This window comes from Pezoporus occidentalis, unplaced genomic scaffold (genome assembly GCF_034315485.1).
Source record: "Pezoporus occidentalis ecotype Australia unplaced genomic scaffold, CSIRO_AGI_Poc_V1 ctg211, whole genome shotgun sequence".
Taxonomy (NCBI): domain Eukaryota; kingdom Metazoa; phylum Chordata; class Aves; order Psittaciformes; family Psittacidae; genus Pezoporus; species Pezoporus occidentalis.
The window spans coordinates 1,645,461-1,672,907 of record NW_026913976.1 but is presented as its reverse complement, the minus strand read 5'-3'; the positions used below and the strand labels follow the sequence as shown (position 1 = coordinate 1,672,907).

The 27,447-nt window shown below is 41.9% G+C and overlaps 2 protein-coding genes and 1 long non-coding RNA gene across 8 annotated transcripts in view; 2 read left to right on the top strand and 1 right to left on the bottom strand.

Annotated features, from left to right (window-relative positions):
• CMSS1 (cms1 ribosomal small subunit homolog) overlaps positions 1 to 27,447 on the top strand; it is a 254,951-nt gene that overhangs the window by 65,386 nt on the left and 162,118 nt on the right. The window contains exon 1 of one of the 2 annotated variants that reach the window (XM_062619565.1): positions 14,270 to 14,291. The exons of the other annotated variant lie outside the window; for it this stretch is intronic. Coding sequence (XP_062475549.1) covers positions 14,285 to 14,291 — 7 coding nt within the window. The 5' untranslated portion in view covers positions 14,270 to 14,284. Of the gene's footprint in view, positions 1 to 14,269; positions 14,292 to 27,447 lie in introns of those variants that run through there. 2 annotated transcript variants of the gene reach the window in all.
• The window catches only part of FILIP1L (filamin A interacting protein 1 like), a 219,524-nt gene that overhangs the window by 69,652 nt on the left and 122,425 nt on the right, over positions 1 to 27,447 (bottom strand). For 4 of the 5 annotated variants that reach the window (XM_062619555.1, XM_062619556.1, XM_062619558.1 and 1 more), the window contains 3 exons: positions 26,906 to 27,189; positions 22,828 to 23,001; positions 15,618 to 15,796 (listed from right to left, as the gene is read on the bottom strand). In XM_062619555.1, coding sequence (XP_062475539.1) covers positions 15,618 to 15,796; positions 22,828 to 23,001; positions 26,906 to 27,172 — 620 coding nt within the window. In that variant the 5' untranslated portion in view covers positions 27,173 to 27,189. The remainder of the gene's footprint in view (positions 1 to 15,617; positions 15,797 to 22,827; positions 23,002 to 26,905; positions 27,190 to 27,447) is intronic. The other variant, XM_062619559.1, reaches the window with a different exon arrangement.
• On the top strand, positions 15,416 to 19,922 carry LOC134164125 (uncharacterized). Its single transcript, XR_009965004.1, has 2 exons — positions 15,416 to 15,603; positions 19,519 to 19,922. It is a non-coding gene; the product is annotated as an uncharacterized LOC134164125 (long non-coding RNA).

Genomic DNA, 27,447 nt, shown 5'->3' with positions numbered 1-27,447 from the left:
CCCTCCTGCTGCACTTCCTTCTAGTTGGGATGCAGCACTCCTGAGCTTGTAGCAGGTGATCCTTGAATATCAACCGACAGTCTTGGGCCCCCCTGCCCTCTAGGGCTATATCCCATGGAACCTTACTAAGCAGTTTCCTGAAGAAGCCAAAGTCTGCTCTCTTGAAGTCGAGAGCAGTGAGCTTGCTGCACGCTCTTCTCACTGTCCTGAGGATCTCGAACTCGACCATCTCATGCTCGCAGATATGTATTTGCGATCATATCAAAATCAATCAAATATGAGTGAGACCTTTCTGTATTTTGGACATGTGTAATGAGAAGCAAAATTGTCAACAGTATGTCTGGAGAACAGCTGTCAGCTTCCAACAATAAGGCTAAATCCTGAGAGAGTGTGCTAGATTTAGAGAAGAGATTCAGAGGTGCCCTGCGGAGAAGGACTCTGGGGTGTTGGTCAATGAGAAAATGAACATGAGCCAGCTTCAGTGTGCGCTTGCAGCCCAAAAAGCCAGCCATATACTGGGCCAGGTTGCACAGGGACTTGGGTGACATGGTCTAGTGTGAGGTGTCCCTGCCCATGGCAGGGGGGGTTGGAACTAGATGATCTTAAGGTTCTTTCCAACCCTAACTATTCTATGATTCTATGTTTCTGTGATTCTAGATGTTTTTCTTCTATCAGCTTTCTGTTACTCCCATTTCTTACCCTGAGCCTTCCACCCAGCCTGTGGCTCCCCTTCCACTCCCTGAGTCTGAAACAGAGATTTTAAAAACCAAAGTCCGTATGTCTCTCCTGAGCTTTTATTTCTGAATTTATACATATTCTGAGGCTTTTTTCCAGTCTTCTTAGCATAAAGATTAAAATATGAAACTTATTTTTGTAATATTTTCGCCCTTTTGGTCTTCAGACACTTACTCTGTACAAGTGTGTGGTGTGCTCACTGTCTTGATGATACTGATTTTTCCTGTTTATTCTTTTTAAATTTACTGTTGTAGCACAGAGACCAAGGCTGTCAAATATTTCTTAAACTGCTTCAGTCTCCCATGGATACTTCTTTCATATATGTATATAATGCTCAGAGTTTTTATAGCTGGGCATAAATGCAGTGAAGCTCACGGTATGCCATGGGAAACTCGGTTATGAGTTTAGACCCCAGGTCTTGATAACTGATGTGTGACCTGCATTCTCAGTTCTCATGGCCATTTTTTCTCTTCCCTGTTCTTAAGATATGAAACTAATTATAGCACATGTAAATCACTTAAATTTTTCTGCTACAAGAAAGATCTTAACTTCATTGAGATTTCCCCCCTCCGCATTCAAACAGGAATGCTTTTCCCATAGCAATGGTTTGTTCTGGAAAATTATGATAGTGTCACTTTCAGAGACTGATCTGTAGCATTTTCTGTCTGTCTGATGTTGTATGTTTTCTTTTCAAACTCCAGTTACAAAATTCTGTGCCAGTTTCTCACAGCCCCACCCTGCAGTGAATCAGAAGTGCACCGTGTCTTTTTGGTCAGAGGACTTAATGTAGTCATTTGCTTGTATTGTTGCTTATGATTAGACTAGTTATGCTGTGCTGTACAGGGTGTGGTGCACTCAGTCTTATTTGGAAATGTAAATTGGTGACTAAAGCAAGTGCCCCATTACTGAGGGCAGCACCTCACCATGAGCATATTTGGCTAGTGCTTCATTGTCTGTGTTAGTCACTGGTTAGGCTCCTGAAAGGGTATATGTAATGGGTGTTGATTTACAAGAGCTATTAATATACTGAGACTTGCCAGCTTAGAAAGATCATCTTTCCCTTTGAGCTCTGACACTAGGTTAAAATTGCTGACCAGAGCTACCACCAGAGCAGTTTCCATGAGCATGCATTTAAGGAGCATTTATGCCCTTTTAAAGGAAGGGCATAGGCAATGACCATTGCTTTCCCCACTCATGAGGGAAAAGAGGGTAGCAGTGTAGAACATTGTTTGGCTAAGGTTTTTCAGCATGTTCTCTCCAGCCTCAAAGTATGCAACAATAGTATTGGTTGGTAATTGTGACAGTGTGCCTGAAGCTGTGAACAGATGTCTTATATACTCAGAATTTAAAAAAATTAAGTATGAGCCTCACTTCTTTCTGTCACTCCACCAATGTGAGTGGAGTTGCATGAGAAATGGTTATCACCTAGATCTTGCATCTGCTTGCTGATTACAGGAGGTGGAATCATTTAGAATTGCATCATGGATATATAGGATTTCTCAGTTGTGTTAACACAGAGTTGGAAGCCCTGTTTCTATTTGTATTTATTTTTAATCTTTGTTTTGAAAAAACATAATGTGACATTATTCATCAGGTATTCTAGTGATAAACTTAAACAGGGGAAGTTCAAGTTAGATATAAGGAAGAAGTTCTTTACTATGAGGGTGGTGAGGCACTGGAACAGGCTGCCCAGAAAAGTGGTAAATGCTGGCAGTGTTCAGTTCCAGGTTGCACAGAGCCTTGGGTGACATGGTCTAGGGTGAGGCATCCCTGCCCATGGCAGGGGGGTTGGAACTAGATAATCTTAAGGTTCTTTCCAACCCAAACCATTCTATGATTTAATAATTTAGGGGGGTTAATACCTCTTTTTTAACCTGAATTGTATTGATTTATTTGCTCTAAGATGAAGTATTTTAACCTTTCTTCATGCACAGAAACTGTTCTAGAAATCTTTGAACCCTTGGATTTTGACAGGGATTTGATTTCACAACATCTGTTGGAAGTTATATAGTGCATTGGTACATAGTTTTCCACGTATAAGTATGAGATAATTAATCTGTGTACATCACCTCCTTGAGCCTTTGTGCCTCTGTGGTGTTATTAGTGGGACTGTCCCATTGGGGTGTAATGCAGAATAAAGAATGCTAATGTTTTGCTTGTGTTGGGTCTCTCTTATTCACCTACGGAAGACTAGATACCCATGAAAAAGGTCAAATGTACAAAGATCTGGCATCCATTTCACAACTTGCAAGACATAGTCTCAAACGTATGTAATATATATAACTCATTGCCAGAAAGCTAAAAGGAAGTGATTGCATTTGAGTACAATGCAATCTACAACAATAGTTCAGTGTGCATTAAAGTAAAAACTGCTGGCAACACATGTAGAATAAGTAAGTTGACAGTGTTTATTTTTACTTTATAGCTTTCTATACAGATAAGATCCTGCTTCTTACAATATTTAATTGGCTTAATTAATAAAACTAGCAAATACTAATTATACCTATGCCCATTGTTACAGAATATTGAACTTTCCAGAGCTGGGCATGCAGTATATTGCTATTGCGATGTGTGAATGTGTTAGAATTCAAGTACAGCTGTATTATGTTGACAACATACTAGCACTCCACCTTTTAGCTGAGGTGGTTCCTTCTCCCCTTGATGCTCTGTTCCAGTTTTCAAGCATTGCTCATTTGACCTACTGTGTGTAGCAGTTACTTTTTTCTGACACTCAAAAAACCTCCACTCCCCCACCCCCCCCCAAAACCAACAATAAAAAACAACCCCCAGCAAAACCAAACCACTTCACCTAGAGTACTCAGTTTTATGAAATCACATTTCTTACCTACTCAAAACTGGAGCACTATCATAACATAATACGATTTAATTTTGGTAAATTTTTAGTGTGATATTTAGCTCATGTAATAACATTTCAACAGAGGGTAAAAGTGGACTGTAAACATAAGCAAGTAAGAATACACAGCCTCAATGCAGTAGTGCGAGTACATCCAGTGAAGAGACATAGAGGGATCAAACAGGTGATGTGGAAATGATAAAAAAAAAATTCTGAAGTGAGGGCCTGGAAAGGTATTTAGTTTTGTGGATGGGCAGACAGATATGTTTGATTTAATTTTGTTGGTTTTAGTTTTTCTTGGAGGTGCTGTGAAGAAGAATTTTTGTGAAATAAAATGTGAAAAGGCTCAGGTAGAAAATGTGCCTAGATATGATAGACTGAGTGACAAGCAGTATGCTTTTGTGTCCTGGGTTCCGCAGTAGCAGTCATGTTTTTCCTTTGTGTTAACTGGTGCAGTGCTGTGTTTTGACTTCCAGCTTGAGAACAGTGTTGGTGAAGCCGATGTTTTCGGTTGTTGCTAAGTGATGTTTACCCTGACCAAGGACTCTGTGAGGCTCATGCTCTGCCAGGGAGGAGGGGAAGCTGTGAGGAAGCAGAGACGGGGCGCCTGACCCGGGCTAGCCGGGGAGGTATTCCATACCACAGCACATCATGCCCGGGGTGAGGGGTGACTGGGAAGGAGACATCCTTTTACCCTCCTAGTCGTCCCCCCAGACCATTTACATTTGAGAGTTTTGAATTTTTTGAATGGCCTTTTAATGCTGTTGAGACTTGTTTGCTGATGGTGATGGGAATCACCATGCTAACACGCATACAGAGTGTGTTTTACCCACTACTGATTTCAAGAGTTAAGCAGATTCAGGTTTGGGTCTTGTCTGGGGTCAAACGACCATGTAGGAGGACCGAGAGATTTTCCCTGAGGCTGGACAGCCATGAGTGGCAGGGTGTGTGGGATAGTATGGGCAAGTATCTAGGTCAGTGGGCCCCTCCAGTACTTTGGAATTTCACTACCGAACAACTGCAAAATCCAGAAGAATTAGTAAAACACTTAAATAAGGTGTGTGGTCATTCTGGCCATACCAGAGATGGACAAATCACGGCAACGTGCTGGGGCTTGGCCTATGCTTACAGGGCCTTGTTCAACACTATCCAGCACCTTCAAAAGGAAAAGAATGTCGGCGGATCTGAGGGCAAAGCGACAGTCGCTACTCAAACTTTGGCTGCAATGAACAGCACAGCTACCCCAGTGGCAAGTACAGCAGCTGCTCAAACTTCAACTGCAACAGACAGCGTGGTTACCCCAGCTCCAAGCACAGTAGCTACACCACCCCCAGCAACAAGTACAGTTGCTACTCAAACCACAGTGATAATCACTGCAGCCAAACCAGAGGACCAATTCGTACCAATATCAGTTGCCCCTGTACGCAAGAGAACAAGCAAAAAGGAGGCAAAAAGGGTGAAGCGAGATGAAGAACCAATGAATTCACCACCCGGTCCAGAATCTGATCAGGAGTCATCATCACATGACGAAGAAGAAGAAGAAGAGGTAACTTCTTGACCTCGGACCTCAACCGAGCTGCGGAATACGCGAAAAGATTTTACCCGTCAACCAGGGGAGCACATCATCACCCGATTGCCCCGATGCTGGGACAATGGGGCCGATGGTCACGAACTAGAAGGTACAGAAGCCAAGCAGCTGGGATCCCTTGCTAGAGAAGGGGGAATTGACAAAGCAATTGCAAGAGAGAAAAAGTCCCTCAGCCTTTGGAGGCGGCTCTTGGCAGCTGTGAAAGAAAGGTTTCCGTACAAGGATGATGTTACGAGTCGTTCGGCCAAGTGGACTACTATAGACAAAGGCATCCAGTCTCTGAGGGAATCGGCCATCGTAGAGATGATCTATCACATCAAGCCGAATAACGGGGATACACCCATAGATCCAGATGAAGTTGAATGTACACGACCCATGTGGCGAAAACTTACACGGAATGCACCGTCATCATATGCCCATTCATTGGCAACGGTAACCTGGAATGACATAGTACCACTAACAGTGGATGAAATGGTTCATAAACTCCGAGAGTTCGAAGACAATCTCACCCCTTCCATCATCTCAGCTGTGAAAAAACTGTCCCAGGACCTCGAACAATTGAGGGACAATCTGTCTGATTTATCCAGCTCCTCATGTGTACCAACACATATCTCGGCTATTAACAAAAGGTGTCCTATTGTTCAAGAGAGGAGATACAGAAGGTATACGCCACGGGGTACCCTATGGTTTTACCTGCTGGATCACGGAGAAGACATGACAAAGTGGGATGGAAAACCTACTTCAGCTTTGGAGGAACGGGTGAGTGAACTGAAGAGGGGAGCAAGGGCCAAGACTGATTGTCCCATGAGAGCTGCGGCTTCAGCCTCTGGTGAGCAGTTTCCCAGATGGAGTGGAAGAGCTGATTTTACTCCAGCTCCTGTGATAACGAAGAACAATCCCTTTTACCACGACTTAAGTGTCCAATGCTGTGACGACCATTAGAGGGGCCCTGCCTCCAGCCAGGTGGAGGTAGGGGACAATCGGATTTACTGGACTGTGTGGATCAGATGGCCTGGCACATCAGTCCCACAGAAGTATAAGGCTCTAGTAGATACCGGTGCACAGTGTACCCTGATGCCATCAAGCTGTCAAGGGGTGGAACCCATCTATATTTCTGGAGTGACAGGAGGATCCCAAGAGTTGACTGTGCTGGAGGCTGAAATCAGCCTGACTGGGAGGGAATGGCAAAAGCACCCTATTGTGACTGGTCCAAAGGCTCCATGCATCCTCTGCATAGACTACCTCAAGAGAGGGTACTTCAAAGACCCAAAAGGGTACCGGTGGGCTTTTGGTATTGCTGCTGTGGAGACTGAGGAAATTGAGCAGCTGTCCACCTTGCCTGGTCTCTCAGAAGATCCCTCTGCTGTGGGGTTGCTGGAAGTCGAAGAACAACAAGTGCCAATTGCGACCACAACAGTGCACCGGCGGCAATATCGCACCAACCGAGACTCCCTGATTCCTGTCCATAAGCTGATCCGTAGACTGGAGAGTCAGGGAGTGATCAGCAGGACCCACTCGCCCTTTAATAGCCCCATATGGCCAGTGCAAAAGTCTAATGGAGAATGGAGACTAACAGTAGACTATCATGGCCTGAATGAAGTCACATGACCATTGAGTGCTGCCATACCGGACATGCTAGAACTTCAGTATGAACTAGAGTCAAAGGCAGCCAAGTGGTATGCCACGATTGATACTGCCAATGCATTTTTCTTAATTCCTTTGGCAGCAGAGTGCAGGCCACAGTTTGCTTTTACTTGGAGGGGTGTCCAGTTCACTTGGAACCGACTGCCCCAGGGGTGGAAACACAGCCCTACCATTTGCCATGGACTGATCCAGACTGCACTGGAACAGGGGCAAGCTCCAGAACACCTGCAATACATTGATGACATTATTGTGTGGGGCGATACAGCAGAAGAAGTCTTTGAGAAAGGGAGGAAAATAATCCAAATCCTGCTGAAAGCCGGTTTTGCCATAAAACGGAGTAAGGTCAAGGGACCTGCACAGGAGATTCAATTTTTGGGAATAAAATGGCAAGATGGACGTAGACAGATCCCCACAGATGTGATCAACAAGATAACAGCAATGTCTCCACCAACTAATAAGAAAGAAACGCAAGCTTTCTTGGGTGCAGTGGGGTTCTGGAGAATGCACATCCCAAATTACAGTTCGATTGTAAGCCCTCTCTATCATGTGACCCGGAAGAAGAATGATTTTAAATGGGGCCCTGAGCAGCAACAAGCCTTTGAGCAAATTAAACGTGAGATAGTTCATGCAGTAGCCCTTGGACCAGTACGGACCGGACCAGATGTAAAAAATGTGCTGTACACTGCACCTGGGGAGAACGGTCCTACCTGGAGCCTCTGGCAGAAAGCTCCAGGGGAGACTTGAGGTCGACCCCTCGGCTTTTGGAGTGGGGGATACAAAGGATCTGAGGCCAGCTATACCCCAACTGAGAAAGAGATACTGGCAGCCTATGAAGGGGTTCGAGCTGCTTCGGAAGTGATTGGCACTGAAGCACAGCTCCTTCTGGCACCCCGGCTGCCCGTGCTGGGCTGGATGTTCAAAGGCAGGGTCTCCTCTACACATCATGCAACTGATGCTACATGGAGTAAATGGGCTGCACTAATTACACAACGAACTCGAATAGGAAATCTCAGTTGTCTGGGCATTCTAGAAGTCATCATGGACTGGCCAGAGGGCAAAGATTTCGGAATGTCACCAAAGGAGGAGGCGGTGCGTGCTGAAGAGGCCTCACCGTATAATAAACTGTCAGAAAGTGAAAAGCAGTATGCCTTGTTTACTGATGGGTCCTGCCATACTGTGGGAAAGCATCGGAGATGGAAGGCAGCTGTATGGAGTCCTGGACGACAAGTTGCAGAAACTGCTGACGGAGAGGGTGAATCGAGTCAGTTTGCCGAGGTGAAAGCCATCCAGCTGGCCCTGGACATTGCTGAACGAGAAAAGTGGCCAGTACTTTACCTCTATACTGACTCAAGGATGGTGGCAAATGCCCTGTGGGGATGTTTGAAGCAATGGAAGCAGAGCAACTGGCAACACAGAGGTAAACCCATCTGGGCTGCTGCACTGTGGAAAGATATTGCTGCCCGGGTGCAGAACCTGGTGGTGAAGGTATGTCATGTAGATGCCCATGTACCCAAGAGTCGGGCCATTGAGGAACACCAGAGCAACCAACAAGTGGATAAAGCGGCTAAGATTGAAGTGGCTCAGATGGACTTAGATTGGCAACGTAAAGGTGAATTATTTTTGGCCCGGTGCGCCCATGACACTTCAGGCCATCAGGGCAGAGATGCAACATATAGATGGGCCCGTGACCGAGGGGTGGACTTCACAATGGACACTATTGCCCAGGTTATTCATGAGTGTGAAACATGTGCTGCAATTAAACAAGCCAAGCGGTTAAGGCCTCTTTGGTATGGAGGACGATGGTTGAAGTATAAATATGGGGAGGCCTGGCAGATTGACTATATCACACTGCCACCAACCCGCCAAGGGAAGTGCCATGTGCTTACCATGGTGGAAGCAACCACTGGGTGGCTGGAAACATACTCTGTGCCCCATGCCACTGCCCAGAACACTATCCTGGGCCTTGAGAAACAGATTTTGTGGCGACACGGCACCCCAGAGAGAATTGAGTCAGACAATGGGACTCATTTCCGGAATAACCTTATAGATATTTGGGCCAAAGAGCATGGCATTGAGTGGGTATATCACATCCCCTACCATGCACCAGCCTCTGGGAAAATCGAACGGTACAATGGGCTGTTAAAAACTACACTGAGAGCAATGGGTGGGGGAACTTTCAAGCATTGGGATACACACTTACCAAAGGCCACCTGGTTGGTCAACACCAGAGGATCTGCCAACAGGGCTGGCCCAGCCCAGTCAGAACTTTTACATATTGTAGAGGGGGACAAAGTTCCCGTGGTGCATATGTAGAATTTACTGGGGAAGACAGTCTGGGTTATTCCTGCTTCAGGTAAAGGCAAACCCACTCGTGGGATTGCTTTTGCTCAGGGACCTGGATATACTTGGTGGGTAATGCGGGAAGATGGGGAAGTCCGATGTATACCTCAAGGGGATTTGATTTTAGGGGAAAACAGCCAGTGAACTCAGTTGTATGCTGTTGCCTGCTGTGTAATGCTTTTATAGCCCATCAACTAGATGTCTCCAGGTCACCAGCGACTGGCCCTGACTTCCCTCCAACCATCATCCCAACAGAGAATGAACTTTGAACATCATGGACCGAATGGACTTGGCAGCATTATAGGGATTGGTCCATGCACTAAGAAAATGATTTTTTTCCTCTTGGTCTGTATGTATATGGATGTATATATGTGGGAGAGCGATGGTGTATTGAAAATGTGGGATCTGAGCACGACGTGAATGGTATGGAATAAGGGGTGGATAATGTCCTGGGTTCCGCAGTAGCAGTCATGTTTTTCCTTTGTGTTAACTGGTGCAGTGCTGTGTTTTGACTTCCAGCTTGAGAACAGTGTTGGTGAAGCCAATGTTTTCGGTTGTTGCTAAGTGATGTTTACCCTGACCAAGGACTCTGTGAGGCTCATGCTCTGCCAGGGAGGAGGGGAGGCTGTGAGGAAGCAGAGACGGGGCGCCTGACCCGGGCTAGCCAGGGAGGTATTCCATACCACAGCACATCATGCCCGGGGTGAGGGGTGACTGGGAGTTACCCGGAAGGACAGGGGCTTCCGAATGGAACTCGTTTTCTTGGCCGGTGGTATCGTATTCTCTTCCCTTGTTATTTTCCCTTATCATTGTTTTAGCTGATAGTAGCGGTGGTGATTTGTTGCTGGACTGTTTTTGTCTCAACCCGTAGGAGTTGCACTCTCTCGATCCTCCTCCCCGTTCCTCCGGGAGCGGGGAAGGGGAGAGCCCCGGTGCGGGGAGGCGGGGGGGAGACGGACAGGACCTCGATTGTTGTCAGCTCGGCACCACTCACTGGGAGTGAGTGAACAAGCTACCTGACTGGGTTTAAACCACGACATTTTGTAATCCCAGTTTTAAAATCTGAGGTATTAGAGAATTTTAGAGATGAAGCCATGGTCAGGCGGATGAAAGACTGAGTAACCTTCTGGTCTCATGAGCTGGGGATGATGGCAGGTTGCTGGGGTAGTGGTGATTGGGGTAGTCTTGAGTCATTATCATAGAGATGATGACTGGCTTTGAATTTCTTTGAGAAGCACAGAGAGTGAAGGGATAAAGAAGAGACCTAAAGAATAATACTTATGAGGTCTTATGGACAGAGCAGAGGTGGGCAATGAGAGGTTTCTGACTCGGAGTACAGTGTTGAAACTCCTAGAGAAATGAATCCAGCTGGAGTCACAGGAACGATGTGGGTAAGATGGCAAGGAAGTACTGAAAGCTCTTTTGTCTCCAAGGCAGCCAAAAGATCGGAGACAGTGAAGATGGATGAGATTCAGAGGTTTGCCAGAAGGGAAGTTATTGGGCTTTTAATGAGAGCAGTTTCAGTTGAACATGGGACATAAGCCAAACCAGAATGATGCTTACCATGAAAAACTGAGGGAAAGGGTCTTCTGGTGAGTATGGCAAAGACTGCATCAGGAGCCCTGGTAGCCAGCAGAATCACTGTTCCTTGGGGATCTTCAGTAGTCAGCTGGGCAGGGTCTGAGCAACCTGATCTGAGTGTGAAGTTAGCCCTGCACTCGGCAGGTTATGCTGGAGACCTCCAGAGATCCCTTCTAACCTGTATCACTCAACAGATTATCATCTTAACTGGCTGAACTTGATGAGGGGCAGCAGTTGGAGCAACAAGCACAGTGTTTTGTTAGATGATAAAGGCTAGAGTTGTGAGACTTCTGCAGGTTAGGTTCCTTTTTTTTTTTCTGCTTGGTGAACAGTGACTCCTCCGATGAAAATGCCCTTTATGTTTTAAGAAGAAATGTCTGATACAGTGGAATAGTTTGGCTGGCTGACTTAGCTTTTTTCCATCTGTTTAGAGCATAAGGAGTAAATTTCCTTTTAGAAAATGTTAGGATCATCTTATATGTAAACAGTTGTGTTTTCTTCTTTGGACTAGGTTCTTTATAGGACCTTTTTGAGTGTGAAGTCAGAGCTAAAGCAAAAACTTGTGATTGCTTTCCTCCCTGTGGAAAAAAACCCTCATCTTAGTAGGTGATCCTGAAACTAAGGATCTTATTAGTTGCTGTTATACCAACCTGCAGATTTTTTGTGCTAACATTTGAATTCCTGTGGGCAACATTTATCATAACCACCTTTGAAAATATGTTTACATTGCTTATTATTATTGCTAATCAGCTGTATTTTTCCTGTTCTATTGAACATTCCCTTGTTGAACTAGTGTATCTTCATAATAAAGCTTTACCCTTTGTACAGTTGAGAGTCTATATAGTATATAGAAAGTTTGATGATGAGACACAGCTGTGCATTGGGAGATTACTTCCTTTCCTCCCTTTTAACCCTCAGGTACCTGTAAATTATTTCTTCCTCTCATACCTTCATTTCCTTCCAGTATTCAGAAAATGGAGAATAACTGTGCTTAGGTAACATGTAAAACTGTTTGAGATTTGCAGGGGAACAGGGCTGTGTAAGTGCTGATCATTTTAATGTTTTATTTTTTAGTTTCTTTTTGTGCATGTGTGGGGTGGAGAGTGATATGTAAACACATAAATACTTGTATGTATATGGCATGTGTTTTCAAACTGGGAGCATGCATATCTGGAAAACTTTCTAGTTTCATATTTTAGCTTTGTAAAATGTTTTCTAAACCGGCAGCTTTTATTGTTTAACTGTACAACAAAAATATTGAGTGTAGATAAATATATTTGGATGAATGAGTACATCCTCAGGGAAGGTACAGTGGATCTGCATTTGATTCTGAACTGAGTGTTCTTCCTAGTCCTTAATCCTGCCCTCTATCTCCCAGTCCCATGAAATGCAAGAGCTTCTGGGCAAACTTAATGGCTTTTATGCTCTGGTTCTTTGGGTGATTTTAGTAGTCTCTGTATCTAGCTTCTGGAATTTTTCTATGTACTTGTGAGTTTTGGTGCTGCTATTTTTGTAGGCTTCAGCAGTACAGTAAAATTTTCACTTCTAGACTTCAGTAGTCTTGGGCTAGTATACTACCTTGCACATGTAGTTTGTCTCTGTTCCTGTCTGATCTGCACACATACGGAGTATGCTTCAGGTTGAAGTGCAGGGAAAACCTTATCCAGTCATTGTCCATTGACCCCCTTTTCTCTGCAAAACTGTGTCTTATCTGACAGGTTAGTCAGTGGCTCCATGCTTCAAAAGTACATATGACTGAAGATGAGTAAATGTAATGATAGTAGCATGGTTTTATCATTCTTCTACTGGTAAATGTCTGCTGCTAAGTATTGAAATTCTTTTCAGTTTGGAAGACCAATATTTGTCTCTCAACTACTGCAAGACTATGGAGGATTAATTTTAGCTGGCAACAAGAAAAATGCTTGAAATGCCTAAAGAGCTAACATTAAATGCTAATCCAGTTCCCATCTCTAGAAAGCTGTCACTAGTCCTGCCATAAGCTTAAACTCCCCAAACTGGCAATGTACAATTGCGGAGGCCAACCTTAGTCTTTTTGCTTCGCTGTGAAGTCAAAGGGATTCTCAAATGATTAAGAGTTTGTTGGTTTGTTTTTGTTTTTGTTTTTTTTCTGTCAGTGAAGGCTGCTGATATTTTGCAGGATTCAAACATGTTTTTGTAACACTCTTAATGAGAAATGTCATGTATGGTGGGAGGAAGGCAGCAGCAAGCCCTTATAGAGGCTTGTCTAGTTTTTTTTAAACCATGGATCATCAGATTAATTAGTTCATCACTAAAATTTTCAGTTAAGAATTCTTCAGTTCTGCTTTTATTGAGCACATAGGTAAGAAAAGGGAAATGCTTTCTCTCTGCCTTATTTGAAAATATATTCAGTCATATGTAAGAGTTGGAGCTGACAGATAGTTTATTCTTGCTGTCATGAGTAGTTTTCAGTGCTTCAGCATCACTCTCCCACAGCATCTGAGTTTTTATTTTTCATTTTGATCACATAATCACATACTATTCAGATACCTTGTTTGGCTTGTATGCATTCTATATTCCTGAAGGATAAGTTTAGCATACACTGGCTGTAACCTTGGTCTTACATAAAAGCAAGACACTTTTTTGACTAACTGAATAGGAAGTTTAGGATTCTGCTTTGAAACTGAAATATTGTTGGGATTGCTATATACCATTCCACACTTAGAAGAGAATACTGCTTCTGGCTGAAAAAAAAAAGAAAAGTTTATTGATGAATACTTACTGCTTTTCTGTTTGTTTGTTTTTTTTGTTGTTGTTGTTTAATGGAAGAAAGCAAAATTAATTTGTCACTGCTTCATGTATGAGACTTTTGGCAGAGTTCCATTTGTTCTTAATCCAAATGCAAAAATTCACACCCTGAGAAGATTTGGACTAAGGTTTTTTGAAATGGAAAAAAAGGTCACTTCCCTTAGTATGGTGGGGGGGAGGGGGGTGGGGTGTGTGTGTTCTGAATGTGAAGTCAGGCAGCCTAATGTAGAAGTTGCTGCGCCCTGTGCCTTAACTTGCTGAGTGCCTGGTTTTTGGTTGTGAGTTTGTTTTTTTTGGGGGGGGGGGCTGTTTTGGTGTGGGGTTGTTTGTTTTTTTTTCCCTTGGTTGTTTCTTTTTTGTTATGGCAGGCAATTGCGTGGAGCTCTTGATGGTGACATTACTTGGCAAACGTTTTGGAATCAACTCAACATGTGACATCACACACCCTTAAGGTTTTCCACATTAAATGCATCCTCCAAAGAAAATACAAAAAAAATTGAGACGTAATCTGAAATCTATTACTACATCCTCTAAGGTCTCATTAGGCACCTCACTATTCCCACCTCCCTTCCTTCCCCCCCTTTTCTAGGCAGATAGACTAAATGTTGCAGATAGTGATAAATACTTTACCGTCTTGGGGGGGATGTGGAGGAGAGGCAGGGAAGAGAGGTTTAATCCTGTCTCTAACCCTGTTTTCACAAGAAAAAAAAATCTGGGGACTCTGATGCTTAGTGTTTCCTTCTGTGCAGCTTTTCATGCTGTGTGAGCACAGGTGTCTGATGTAACATTTTGCCACTTTTAGCAACTGTAGTTGTTTAGCTCTGTCTCTTAAGAGAAGAGTGTCTTGTGGGTTTTGAGAAAAGAACTGCAGAGATGAGAACTTCTATTTATCTCAGGGTTTGATCCCTGATATGATGATGTTTCATAAAACAGTTCTTAATGAAAAAAAATCAGTTCTGTGCCTTATGGGGGGCTTTGTATGTGCTTCTCTGTGTGTGCCTGTGCTTGCCTGCATGTGTGTACGTTTTTCTGAGAAGCAAAAGGTTGTCTTCCCTGGCCTCTTTAATTAAAAACCATAAATACAGCAGTGTACTCAGTGGGAAGCATATGTGCTGTCTTTGATAGACCTGCAGGAGAATGGTATAGAGCGAAGGGTGAGCACTGCCAAAATACATGGAACGTGATGTTACACAGGTGAAGCAGAGAAAGAATTATCTATGCATAATGTGAGTTTAGAATAGGCTTGGTGTTCTCACACCCAAACATTTCCATCTGTTCCTAAGCAAAAGGAAACTGAGACAATATTCTCCTATCTTCTGGGTTATCTAACCAGGGAATAGGAAATGTTGTTAGATATTTTTTTTATTCTCCTTAGGATGTGTTCAGTTTTCCTGCAGATTTAGAGAAGCCACGGGTTAAAGTGGCTTTTTTTAAAGATAGTAAATGATGTCAAATTTTTCTTAATCCTCCTTTTGAGAATTGGTATTGAAGCTCTCACACTGTGCTTAAACAAGCTGTGTCACTTTTAGATTACACTAAAAATAAAGTTGGATTGGTGGTTTTTATGCCAGTCCTGAGGTGAGAACTTTATGATGTTCTTATTTTCAAAGCTTTGTGTAAGTTATCCTCTGCCTTTGCTTCCTCTCTCTGAATTTCTATGGTCTGTCTAAACACCTTTTACTTTTCCTCATGTCTTTTTCCTCTGCCATCAGAGACTGGTTTAATATTTTGTTACTTATATACTGTATACTATATACTTATATACTATAATGTACTCTTAAACATGCTGAAGGGTTCACATGCTTTATGTCGGTTATAACTTTATGCATTTGCGTATCTCCCTGTATTCTCTGTAGTGCAACCTACAGTGTTGTCAGGCACCACAGCACTGAAGAATCTGCCAACCGTTCGACCTACCTCACCTCCTGATAGAGGTTAGTCACTACTGTTGCATAGGATTAGTCATATTTTCACAAAAAAAGTAATCTCTCAAAATATATCTCCGCAGATATTTCTGAGTTTTAGTGGATGCAGAATAAGAAAGCACACAGATCCTTAGACATAACGTTAAATTGTAGGTAACCTTACCTTTTACATTCTTGTTCCAGCAAATTCGTGAGCTCATCACTTTTTTCCATGTATTTGCTGTGCTTCCTCTTTTCTTCCTCTAGTTCATACAATGCCTGTTTGTGTGATTTTTCTACCATGAGAAGTTGTTCCAGCATTCGTTTGTGAGTTTCTTTCTGTTTCTCCACAACTTTATCAAGCTACAAAAAAAGGAAAAACTCCTGAAGTTTTTTTGAAACTCTTACTTGTTCAGACTTTCATTAATGAAAGATTTTGAGAGACCCTTAGTAATTTAAAATGCATTTAATAGCCTCTTGGCCAGGTCCTGTAGTATCTTTGGAAATAAGCTCTAGAAGGGGTTATTTATTTCTGTCAGTTTAATTCTGACAAATTAGAAAAATAATAAGGTACTGTTCTGCAGGATCCTCAGTCACATTCTGTTTCTTCCAGTCACATTCTGTTTCTCTCCCTGCCATGACTGATCCTCAACAGCTACTAATTAACAATTACTGTTCCCAGGACTATGCTTTACTCATTGATAACTGTGGTTGAGGTCTTGACAGAAGAAGCCTCTGCTTCACACAGTAGGTGACTGATCTTTGGTTGAATAGAAATAGCTCCTCATTTGTATCTGTCTAGAAATGAGAGCATTGAATTGTCTTTGTAAGATAGGTAGGTCAAAAAGCAGTTTCACAGTAAATGTGTGATAGAATCAAGAATGGAAAACTGTGCTGTCTCCTGTACTTACTCTGAGCATGGCTTTGAGTTCCTGGAATAAGTAACTACTAAATTTTGAAATATTTGTAAAGGGGTTTGCTTTGCCGATGGTATTTTTAGCATCAAATTCCCTCCCCCAAGGGTTTCTTCTGAGCTTCTAAATAATATTATAGTTCAACTTAACGATCTATTTTAGGTTTTGGTAATCATTTTTAGTTTTTTTAAACCACAGACGTACTGTCATAACTGTTCACTGGAGTTACACTACTAAACAAAGTGATCTCCAGAAACTGAGAGAAAACTGTCATTCTGAGGATTATCTTACACAGTATTTTAAGAATTCAGTATGTTATGCAACATGTTATGCAACTTACGTATGTATGAAACCAAAAGGGGTTTTCCTTCGTAGACATTAGTGATCTAATCCTGATTTCAGGAGGGATCACTACAAGAAATCTGAAGACTGGGAAAGAATCTGTATTTATGAGAAGCTTTGTTCCCTGCCCCTTCCCCTGTGGAGTCAGCCTCCCTTATGAGGTCAACACAGGAATCTTTGTATCTCTTTTTTGGAAAAGAGAAATTTTGAGTTCAAAGCCCAGTGACTCCTCTTAACCACAGTCTACCCCAGTAGGTCAAGCTGCTTTGCAGTGCTTCATCCTATTAATAGGAAAGAATTCACAAATGGGCAGTGTGGGAAGCAAGGCTGGTTCTGGTTCTCTGATGTTTCCCCAACAAGGAATTACATGTGCCGCAAGAAACACTTGAGAACACAAGAACACTTCTGAGAGCCGCTTCTTATTTTGGACAGTTTAATTCCAAGAAGTATGATTGATTATCTTTTCCTCATGTTTATTCACAGTTTGGCCGATAGAAGTGATGACAGGAAGAGCTGGAATACTTAAACATGAGTTTCTTGAATTAGTGAGAATATAGTCAATTTCTGCATGGGCTTCTGAGTCTCCCCCTGCTTACCTCAGCTTCTTTTTAAGCTTTATATATTCTCTTATGCTTCTCCTAAATCACTGTTAACTTTTTTTGGTGACACTGCTATGACTAAGGAAAAAGGACCTATTGACAGGTCTTTGAAGATGGTTTGAGTCCCAAATATTCCAACAGAAATGAGAACAGTTTGGAAATTGCCTGTTTTTTCTGTTTATGATATTAGAGAGTGTGGTTTTGGTTATGACATAGCTTATTTCATGCATGATCAAAAAATGGAAAGAAACTTACTACACTCCTTTTTGCCTTTGTGCTGCACTTACAGCAGATTGTTAAGTTTTTTTTTCCACCTTGTTCACTGATGATTTGCCTCCTTTGACACCAGCATGGTCAGTGCTTTCTGGAACTGTGATCCTAAAGTAGGGCCTCTCTTGGGAAAACATTTCTTACCTAAACCCTTGCATATGCAAGCTTTCTCAGCAAGTGCTGCCTTATGCAGTAATCTCTTGGCTGTGTTTTCTATGTCTTCTACAGAGGTTGAAAACTGAATTGCCATAAAAGGTCAGGTTGAAGAAGACTGGCCATTTTTAATTTCTCCACACTCTCCTTTATTCCCCCAGAAGTGGAAATTTCAGAATTTGAAATATTTTGCTCAGTTACTAGCTTACCAGAAAGAGAAAAAAAAATCAGGGTTTTTTAATCAACCTTCCTCCCCACTAAGATTTTTGAGGATATTTTGGAACAGCTGTTGCACAGATGCATGAAGCATCATCACCTGAGTTTCTGATCATTGTCCCTTTAGAGGTCGTGCTGTCAGGTGAATATGTGCTGGTTTTGGAAAGCAACCTGCTGCCTGTGTATTTTATACAATTCCAATGCAGTGCTGCTGGCAGTTATGGCCCTCACTTGCTTAGGTGGATATGAACTGGGCATCAGCCTTGCATAATACTGCTTGCTGGTGTCAGCCATCAGTGCGATGTCAGGTGGGGAAGAAGGCAAAGGTGTGAACTTCTGATTTCATCTGGCAGGCAGTCTGTGTGGATGGGTTAAAGAAAGGGAAGTGGTGCATTTGAATGTACTGAACCACCACTTCAAAAATATATGTAAAAATCTGATGGGATGTGTAAATTGCTGTCATAAGAAAACACTGAAATTTCTGGCTACAGGAATAAATCAAATTACTCCTCTTATCAAACATATAAAAGCCTGATGGAGGTGAGGGCTGGTCATCAACACAAACATATTAACTAAATAGAAAATAGTCCTTCTTCTGCCATGTTGGGTGTGAAGGATGTGAGATTTGCCAACAGTATCTTTTGGGTTCAGTATACTTTGTTTGCTCTGGAGTATTGTTGAATGGCTGCAAGAGGTAAATTCAAGCAGTAATCCAAGCAGCATGTATGCAAGAAGAAATATAGTAACTCCAGGTTTTTGGTTTTGCATTTCTCAAGGATGAATGCCAGTTCTTTTCATTTCAGAGTTGTCCTTTTGTTAGAGTTGAAATAAACAGTTTGGATCACAAACTGGTATTTCGAGTGGGTGAAGTGTGTATTCAAGACAGGGATGTGGAAAGAGGAATTTGAAAATGGGTAGAACAGTAGTGCCCTGGGAATGCCTGCTAACATGAAGGGCTTAGAAAGGCAAGAAACTAAGCTGCTGCATTAAAGCAGTTTCCATGTTTGCAGTTTTCTCCTGTTGCTCAGATCAGAAGCTGCATTTAGGTTTTCTTTTTAAGAGCGCTGTCAAATCAGTTCTACCATGACCATTCACAGCTGGCATGTGGGTGTTGTGGCTGGGCAGGTACAAGGTGCAGAGTGAAAGCTTGAGATGCCACTTAGGAAAAAAAAGGAAGAGGTACTGGGCCTGTCTCGTGGTACTGTTGGGTGATAGAGAAAAGAATTAGAGAGGCAGTAAGTCCTACATCAGACTGTAGTGCTAGGACAAGGAGTAATGGGTTCAAACTTAAACAGGGAAAGTTTAGATTGGGTATAAGGAGGAAGTTCTTTACTGTGAGGGTGGTGAGGCACTGGAATGGGTTGCCCAGGGAAGCTGTGAATGCTCCATCCCTGGCAGTGCTCAAGGCTGGGCTGGACATGGACAAGCCTTGGGTGACATGGTTTAGTGTGAGGTGTCCTTGCCTGTGGCAGGGGGGTCCTTTCCAACCCTAACTATTCTATGATTCTATGGGCATGCATAATGGGCATGGGCATTTGGCTTTGTGACACTTGTGTGTGTTGTTGTGCAGCATGCCTCTCCCTCCCTGCAGGACCAAGCAGAGCAGAGTCTGGTACAGGGTTGCTGCACTTCTGAGTGATTGGTTTGGAAGCTGTCTTGTGTCCTTCTGGAAGTAAGGGCACTTCCCTGGGGAGCAAATTTGACTCTTGCATTTTCCCTGTGAGACCTTGTGGCTAACTCCCATGGATCCAGCAGAGAAGAGAGAGGAGTCGTGTGAACCCCTGCTAGTGCATGATCCTCACACAGGAGCAGTCTCCAGCAGCTCCTGGTTCCTCAAATTACTCTGTCCAAATGCTAAATCTGCCCTTGAAATACCCTTTTATATGTGTGTGCACACATTTACTCAGCTATACAGTTCTTGGCTAAAAACCACAGAGTGCTAATAAGCATCAGTATAAATGTCTTCTGTTGAAAATTAAAGTGATAAAATCGTAATTAAGTGCTTTGTTGTTTTGCTCTTGGTAACCATATGGGCATTTTGCTAGAATTAATACTTGAACATACTGTCCAATACAATGGAAAATTAGAGTCATGGTCTTACGTAACTGTGAATAGTTCAGCAAGCTAAAAATTCACGGGAATGTAATTCTTTAAATGTTTTTTGCCACCAACTTGTATCTGAAGTCAGACTAGGGTGGTATGTCTCATATCCATTGTGTTGGAACTGAACTGTTTGGTTTTTCTCTTTCTTGACTGTTTTGGTATTGTGCCAGAATAAAATCCAGTTTAGTTACATTTCTTTATCCAAAGTTCAGTAAAGTGTTATTCCTGTCAATAGCTTCACAGACATTGTTTATAAATGTATAATTCTGAGTTTAGGATTACTGGACATTGTGGGAGCAGTTCCTGTGTAATCAGGTAGACTGTTAAAAGGCGGGTGAGGATACATCTTCTCCCAAGCTGACTGGCACTAGGCTTTTTGGATTCAGTTTTGAATTATCCCTGATGGATGCACAATGTTGGTTTTCCTTTGGTTTTGCTGCTTTTAGAGTTCTCAAAGTGGTAGGAGGTATTTTTCATCACATTTCAAACAGTGAAACACCATATTTTTTTATCTTTGAAACACCATATTTTTTTATCTTTGACTGTGTTATTGGAAGCGGGGGAGAGTTAGAAGCCAGAATTGGCTTTCTAATTCCACCAAGTTTGAAATATGAGAAAAAGACACCATAAATTCTGCAGTATCTTCTTCTTTATATCTCTTCTTCTGCGTCACCTTCTCTGAGTGTTTTTTTTCTTAATTAATTCTTTATAAACATTTATTTGTTTATTTTTGAATCTGGGAAAATCGTCCTTATGCTGTTATTCTGTATTTCCTAGAATGTCGAATACAGTTTGTTTTCTCTTCAAGAGAAGTGGCAATTGATCTGAAGCTAGATTTTTATCATGAATAACTGACTTGGTCTGAATTTATAAACCATGCAATGATGAAAAACCTTTTCAGGCCTTTGTGTCAGTGAAGCAAACCAAACTAAAAGTGTTTCTTTTCTTTTATGCCCCTTTAAGCATAAAACAATTTATTGAATCCTCAGTAGTGAGGAACAAAAGAGCGCTTATCTGGCATTTGTTAGGTTGCAGAAAGAAATAGCTGTACAGCAAATTTGGCTGCAAAACCCCTCTGCTTTAAAAAAAAAAAAAAAATCTCATAGCCAGGGTTTTGAGCTGTCACACTCAGGTTTTGCAGAGGGAGATATGTTACTACTGCTTTCTCTTTTGCTACATTTCTGCACCTATGAATCCTGTTCCTAGTGAGTCAAGCTGTCCAATCACCATGTTTTCCCACTACATTCTTAGCCAAACTGGCCGAGAAACTTCCTAAAGTTTGGGATAGGTGAGTGAGTTGGAGGAGAACGTTAGAGGGCCAGTAGTCTTACAGATGTTCTTTGAAATTCACTGTGTTTTCAATTGAGTTTTGAGAAGATGCTCTGTATTCAGGGCTACAAGACTAAATTGTCAAGGGTGAGACACGTAGTCTAGAGGACCTAGATCGGCAGAGATTTTGTAGGCAGATACAGAGGTATGCTGTCTTGGTTGCAAAGGGAGAATTTAAATGGCCCATTCCCATACTTTGTGGCTGGTTCCACCTCTCCCTTTGTTTCTATAAACTATTGAAAAGTCTAAACAAAACCTAAATGGATCTCTAAAATAATCTGGGGGGATTTTGAAACTGAATGCCTGGCAATTATGGCATCCTTTGGTTTACCAAGATGTGCAAAGTGTCAGTGGTCCTTCTAGCCTTTCAGTTGCTCTTTGGAACTACAGAACCCGTGGTGTTAGAAATCCTTTCTCTGCCATGAAATGTAAGAAGGAAAAAGTGTGTATAAACTTATGTAAAGTAACAGACTGAACTTACATTTTCAATCTTTATCAGACCTCAGATCATTTCCATTTTTGCTCAAAGTTTCTGTGACATAATGCCACAATAATCTAAAATAAATTAACCACTACAGTTGAGCTTCATCTGTTTCAGATTATAGCCAGAGATTTAACCTTTGAGCTTCTGAAATGACTGTTGACCTTTTGCCTGACATCATTTTCTCTGAAATGAACTCTATATCCTTAGGTACATGTCTGTTCAGAATGATTGGAAAACATTTCGTAGAAGAATTTTATTCAAAATTACTAGTTTTACTTTCATGATTATTTATACTGAGCAGCATATTAAAACATGCTTATTTAAAATCAAGAGTAGACAGTTACTTGTGAAAAAAACCCACATATACTGACATGAAGGGATTTGAGTATCGAGTGCGTTTGCTCTGCAGTCCAGAAATTCAGTTAACATTGTTCAGAAAGTATGGCTGCTGCTGCAGTGTAATTAAACCAAAAATTACTTTATATTTTTGCCTGGATGAAGCTTCTAGTGACAGCTTATTACAGTAACTACTCAGACCAAGCAGGTATACCTGTACCTCTCCCAGAACCAGTGGGAGCTGGTACATGTGAAAATAGACAGACAGTTGTGCTGTTACTGCTGAGTGGGCCCTTAGCAGACGTTGGTAAGATGTGCGGAATGAGATAAATAGGGAGGTATCTGTTTGTATGGATTGTAAATGTGGCTGGCAGGAAGGAGGAAGAAAGAAGAAGATGCTGTCAAAAACGTAAGGCTGATGATCAAAGTCTGAGTTACACAAAATCACATATGTTTGTGTTTAAAGCCTTCTTGTGCAGTGTAAATGAGGATCATTAGATACTTTTTTTTTTTTATTAGGGACCCCACCTGACCCTGGACTTTGCTATCACACTCATGTTAGATTCTCGATCTTCCCCTGAAGTCAGTGAGGTATTTTCTGTTGAATTTGGTGAGAACTGTGGTTAAATATCAATTATATAATCATACCTCTCCCATAGGCTTTGCGTAGATATCTTCTTGCCATTGGTCAGCCTTTGTTTGAATAGCATCTCTCTGAAGGGCTTCTAACACCTTCTTTGGAGTAACGAAGCCATATTGTGCTTCAGACAAAGCCAAGTCGATTTTTTCAGCCTGAAGTACTCTTATAACTTCATCTTGAGCCTGCAGAAACACAAAGTAAGGTTTTGTTTTGTTAAACTGTATACATGTATTTATGGTTTAGCGTTATGCTTTTGATTTTAAGAAAACTTAAAACCTTTCTAAAGAATGTTGTGTACGTAAAATAGTAACATGAAGACAGACAAATAGCATGAGGGAAGTATTGGTCTTTGTATTTTATTAGTTCTGCATAAACTCCAACACCTTCAGAACCCTCATCGATGCCTCAGTACTTTCTTAGTGATCAGATCGTATTGCTGTTTCTGGACCAGGGTGTGGCATTCACAACAAAAATTCAGGGCGAGGTGTGTCTTACAGTAGTAGAAGCTGATTTTAAATTGCTACTTCAAGATGTTAGGGTGGTTCCTGACTCCTGGAAGTGTTTCACATTTTGAAATTCTGGGTGAAAGGGTAGCTTCTGTACTTCAAACTTGCCTGTGGTCATCTGTTGTTACACTGAGCTTGCTTTAGTGATGAACGTAGTGAGGTGTGCGGTCTTGGGAGGATGTGACTGTTTGCAACACGCATCCCAAAGCCGTGCAATGATGGCAGTCCTTTAAAAGATTAGTAATTGCTTTTTAAGCTGTCTGTGGAGTCCTGTGTGCATGTATGTATACATGTGAATGCATGTGTGAGACCATGCCGTATGTATTTATAGACATATAGGAGTACACATGCTCATGTATGTGTCCTGGGGTAATAAGCAACCTTGCAGCATCAAGTTTTTTGGACGTGACTGCTGTAGGGTATTCTCAATTTTTAAGCGCATGCTAAAAAAAGGCATTTTAAAAGGTAATGATTAAGAGAAGGTGGTGTTAATCTGGTTTCGTAAAATTATGTAGTATATAACAAGGGAAAGTGTAGAGTCCTGCATCTGGGCAGGAACAACCCCAGGTTCCAGTATAGGTTGGGGAACGACCTGTTAGAGAGCAGTGTAGGGGAGAGGGACCTGGGGGTCCTAGTGGACGACAGGATGACCATGAGCCAACACTGTGCCCTTGTGGCCAAGAAGGCCAATGGCATCCTGGGGTGTATTAGAAGGGGGGTGGTTAGTAGGTCGAGAGAGGTCCTCCTTCCCCTGTACTCTGCCCTGGTGAGACCCCATCTGGAATATTGTGTCCAGTTCTGGGCCCCTCAGTTCAAGAAGGACAGGGACCTGCTGGAGAGAGTCCAGCGCAGGGCAACAAAGATGATTAAGGGAGTGGAGCATCTCCCTTATGAGGAAAGACTGAGGGAGCTGGGTCTCTATAGTTTAGAGAAGAGGAGACTGAGGGGTGACCTTATTAGTGTATATAAATATATAAAGGGGGAATGTCACGAGGATGGAGCCAGGCTCTACTCAGTGGCAAACAATGATAGGACAAGGGGTAATGGGTACAAACTGGAACACAAGAGGTTCCACTTAAACTTGAGAAGAAACTTCTTCTCAGTGGGGGTGACGGAACACTGGAACAGGCTGCCCAGGGAGGTTGTGGAGTCTCCTTCCCTGGAGACATTCAAAACCCGCCTGGACACATTCCTGTGTAACATTATCTAGGTGTTCCTGCTCCGGCAGGGGGATTGGACTAGATGATCTTTTGAGGTCCCTTCCAATCTCTAACATACTGTGATACTGTGATATAGTATATAGAAAATTTTTGAATGTCACTGCATTTGTTTCCTCAGTCTTAATCAAGATATCCTGTTGCCAAAGAGTAGGTACAATATGTTCTCAGGTACATTCTCAGGATGTTCTTCTGTGTATGTATTTCAGAAACTAAAGCCTGAGTTGGCAGGTGCACGTATCTTCTTCTTATCATACAGTATTGCTGTCTAAGTCTATGCTGGAGAAACATGCTGTAGATATCTGCAATATTTAAAATGATGTATAGATTCTCTTTTCTCTATAAACAACCCAAAACAAAACCCCCAAACTCCAAAAGAAAACCCTCAAACAAACTACACAAACAAACAAAACACCAAAACCAAAAAAAATCCCAACTAACCACCAAGAATGATTCTTTGCTGGAAAGTTACTAGCTTCTGGATGTTAAGTTGGAGGCAACAGAATACCTGTTGCAAATATCGTGCTAATTGTCTCAAAGTCCCACTTCTAATGATAATGTGCTTGAGAATATGTGATTGAGTGAATGTTTGTACTGGGATGGGGGATGGGGGATAGGGAGGAACTGGTTTAGGTCACCTCCTTCCCTTTTTTTCCTGCATCCTCTGGTTGTAGAGGCTGCCTCTGTTACGGTGGCATCATTACATGAAGTGTCACAAACATCCACTGTCTGCAGTGGTCTCAGTTAAAAACAGGTACGTGCTTATACTAGATGGGTAGAATAGGAAGAGGGGAAATCAGAGGGATGCATCAGGAAAGGATAACTGGCTGGAGCGCTTCTGTATTGCTATTTGTGACTGTGTTTAAAAAAAAATATAATCTCTGTAATCCTTATCATTGCAAAAAAAAAATTAGAAGAGTGATCTTTGTGCATCTTAAATGTTCTGGAATAGGAGAATAATGGTAACTAACTGAAACAATATTAGTTGGATTGACAGCTGATCCTCAGAGATTTGACTTGGCGTTACAGGAGGTGGAAAATCAGGAATAAAAAATTACTTGCATTTTTCATTTTCAATGCTTCCTTTAGAATTTCGGATGTGATTTAAAATGTTCATGTCAAGCTCATCGTTTTCCAGGTTTTCATTTCACTCCATTCCAGTTTTAAGTCTTTAGAATTAAAGTGTGTATTTGTGTGTGTTTACGTAACATAAATATATATAAGCAAGCATGTCTTTTTCTGAGAGGAAGAGAACTGTTTTGGAGGAATGTGTGACATCCGAATTTTAATCTAAATTAAGAAAGGGCAGGTGAGCTGGATAGAAGTGCTTTGGAAACACAGAAATTGCTGTTTTTCACAATGAAATGTTCTGTAGAAGTTTGCATTGGATCTACCCTCAAGACTGGTACATCTATCAAATATTTGTATTGCATGTGTGTTCTCTTAAGCATGTATGTATTATTATGTAAATATATACACATATGTTAAGAATAGAACTACCCAGTTCTACTGTCTAGGTACTACCCTACCTACTGTCTAGGTAATAAACTCTGCAACTCTGTGATACACCCATTTAAGCCACTTTGGCGAGTTTGCTGTTCCCTCTGTGAGCAGTTTTAAGCAGCCATCACTGTTTCAGTGCAGTCAGCCTGTCACAGAAGTATTCTTCTCGCTCACTGGAAATCTGGCTCCCACTTCCTGAAATTACACTTGACATGATTAGGCATCATTTACCACTTGGCAGCTGGCCCCTTTTCCAGGAAGAAAAATGCTCATTCTTCAAAATCCAGTGTCTTGTGGGTTAAATGGCATGCAACATTCAGGCTGCCTGTTATGTGAAATGGCTGTTTTGATTTTCCTAGCAAAAGATGTTAGAATGGTGTTGAGCTGCTACTTGTTATGTGGCCCATACTGATTTACAGGGAGTAAAGCTCATGACTTCATAGGAGAGGGGAGATAAGAAATAATTAGGTAACAAATCTAAAAGGTCTCTAACATGTTCTCTGTATACATCTTACAATGACAAATACTTTGTATTCAAAGTACCCTAGAATGGGGCAGCATGAAAGGAAAGTCTTGTGAGTTCTCCACTTTGAGAGTTACATGATTCTTCACAGTGGGCCATAAGTGGTTTTAATATGGTACAGGTCATGAATAAATTTTATTTGCATTTAGGGGTGGTGTAAAGATCACCTTTTCTGGCTGATAACTATGATTTGCGTTTTTATGTACTTTGCAGTTTATATTCGTCCTTCTGTATGAAATTAGAGTGTTAACATGAAAGCCATGTGTGTTTGCAGTCATTTGGGATGAGGGGAAGAAGCATGTTTTAATCTGGAATATAAAATAAGACAATAAATCACCTGTAATTCACCCTCGAGGACACTAAGAAGAAATAGCAAGTCATCGCAGGAGAGATCCTCCCTTTTCTTGAAAGGACTTCTTTGTTTTTTCTCTCCCTTAGGGCTTCTTAGGATGGTACTGGCTTGGGCTATATCATCCTCCTTCTGCCTTCTTTGCACGTTTTCTCTCCCATTGTAACCAGCCTCTTCTTTATAGTGGTATTTTGGCCTTTGCTGGCTCAGCTTTGGTCTGGTTGGGCTTTCTGTGCTGCTACTTCTGGAACGCATGGTTTGTATCTCTCAATCTGAAGGAAGGTGGGGAAAAAAGTAATTGTTTTAACTAACAGAGACTATAAAAAGATTACCGCAATTTATGTTGGATATTATTCCCTCCAGACTGGTATTTTTCCCTACCACTCAAGGCTGTCATTTGACAAAAGCTACCAACCTTGCGTAAGCCAACAGGACTGGACTGTGATCCTTGCTTAAGTGAAGTGAGTTTTAACTGGTCTTATGCAGTTGTAACAATTTTCTCCTTTGTATTTACAATGTCAGCGGCTTTA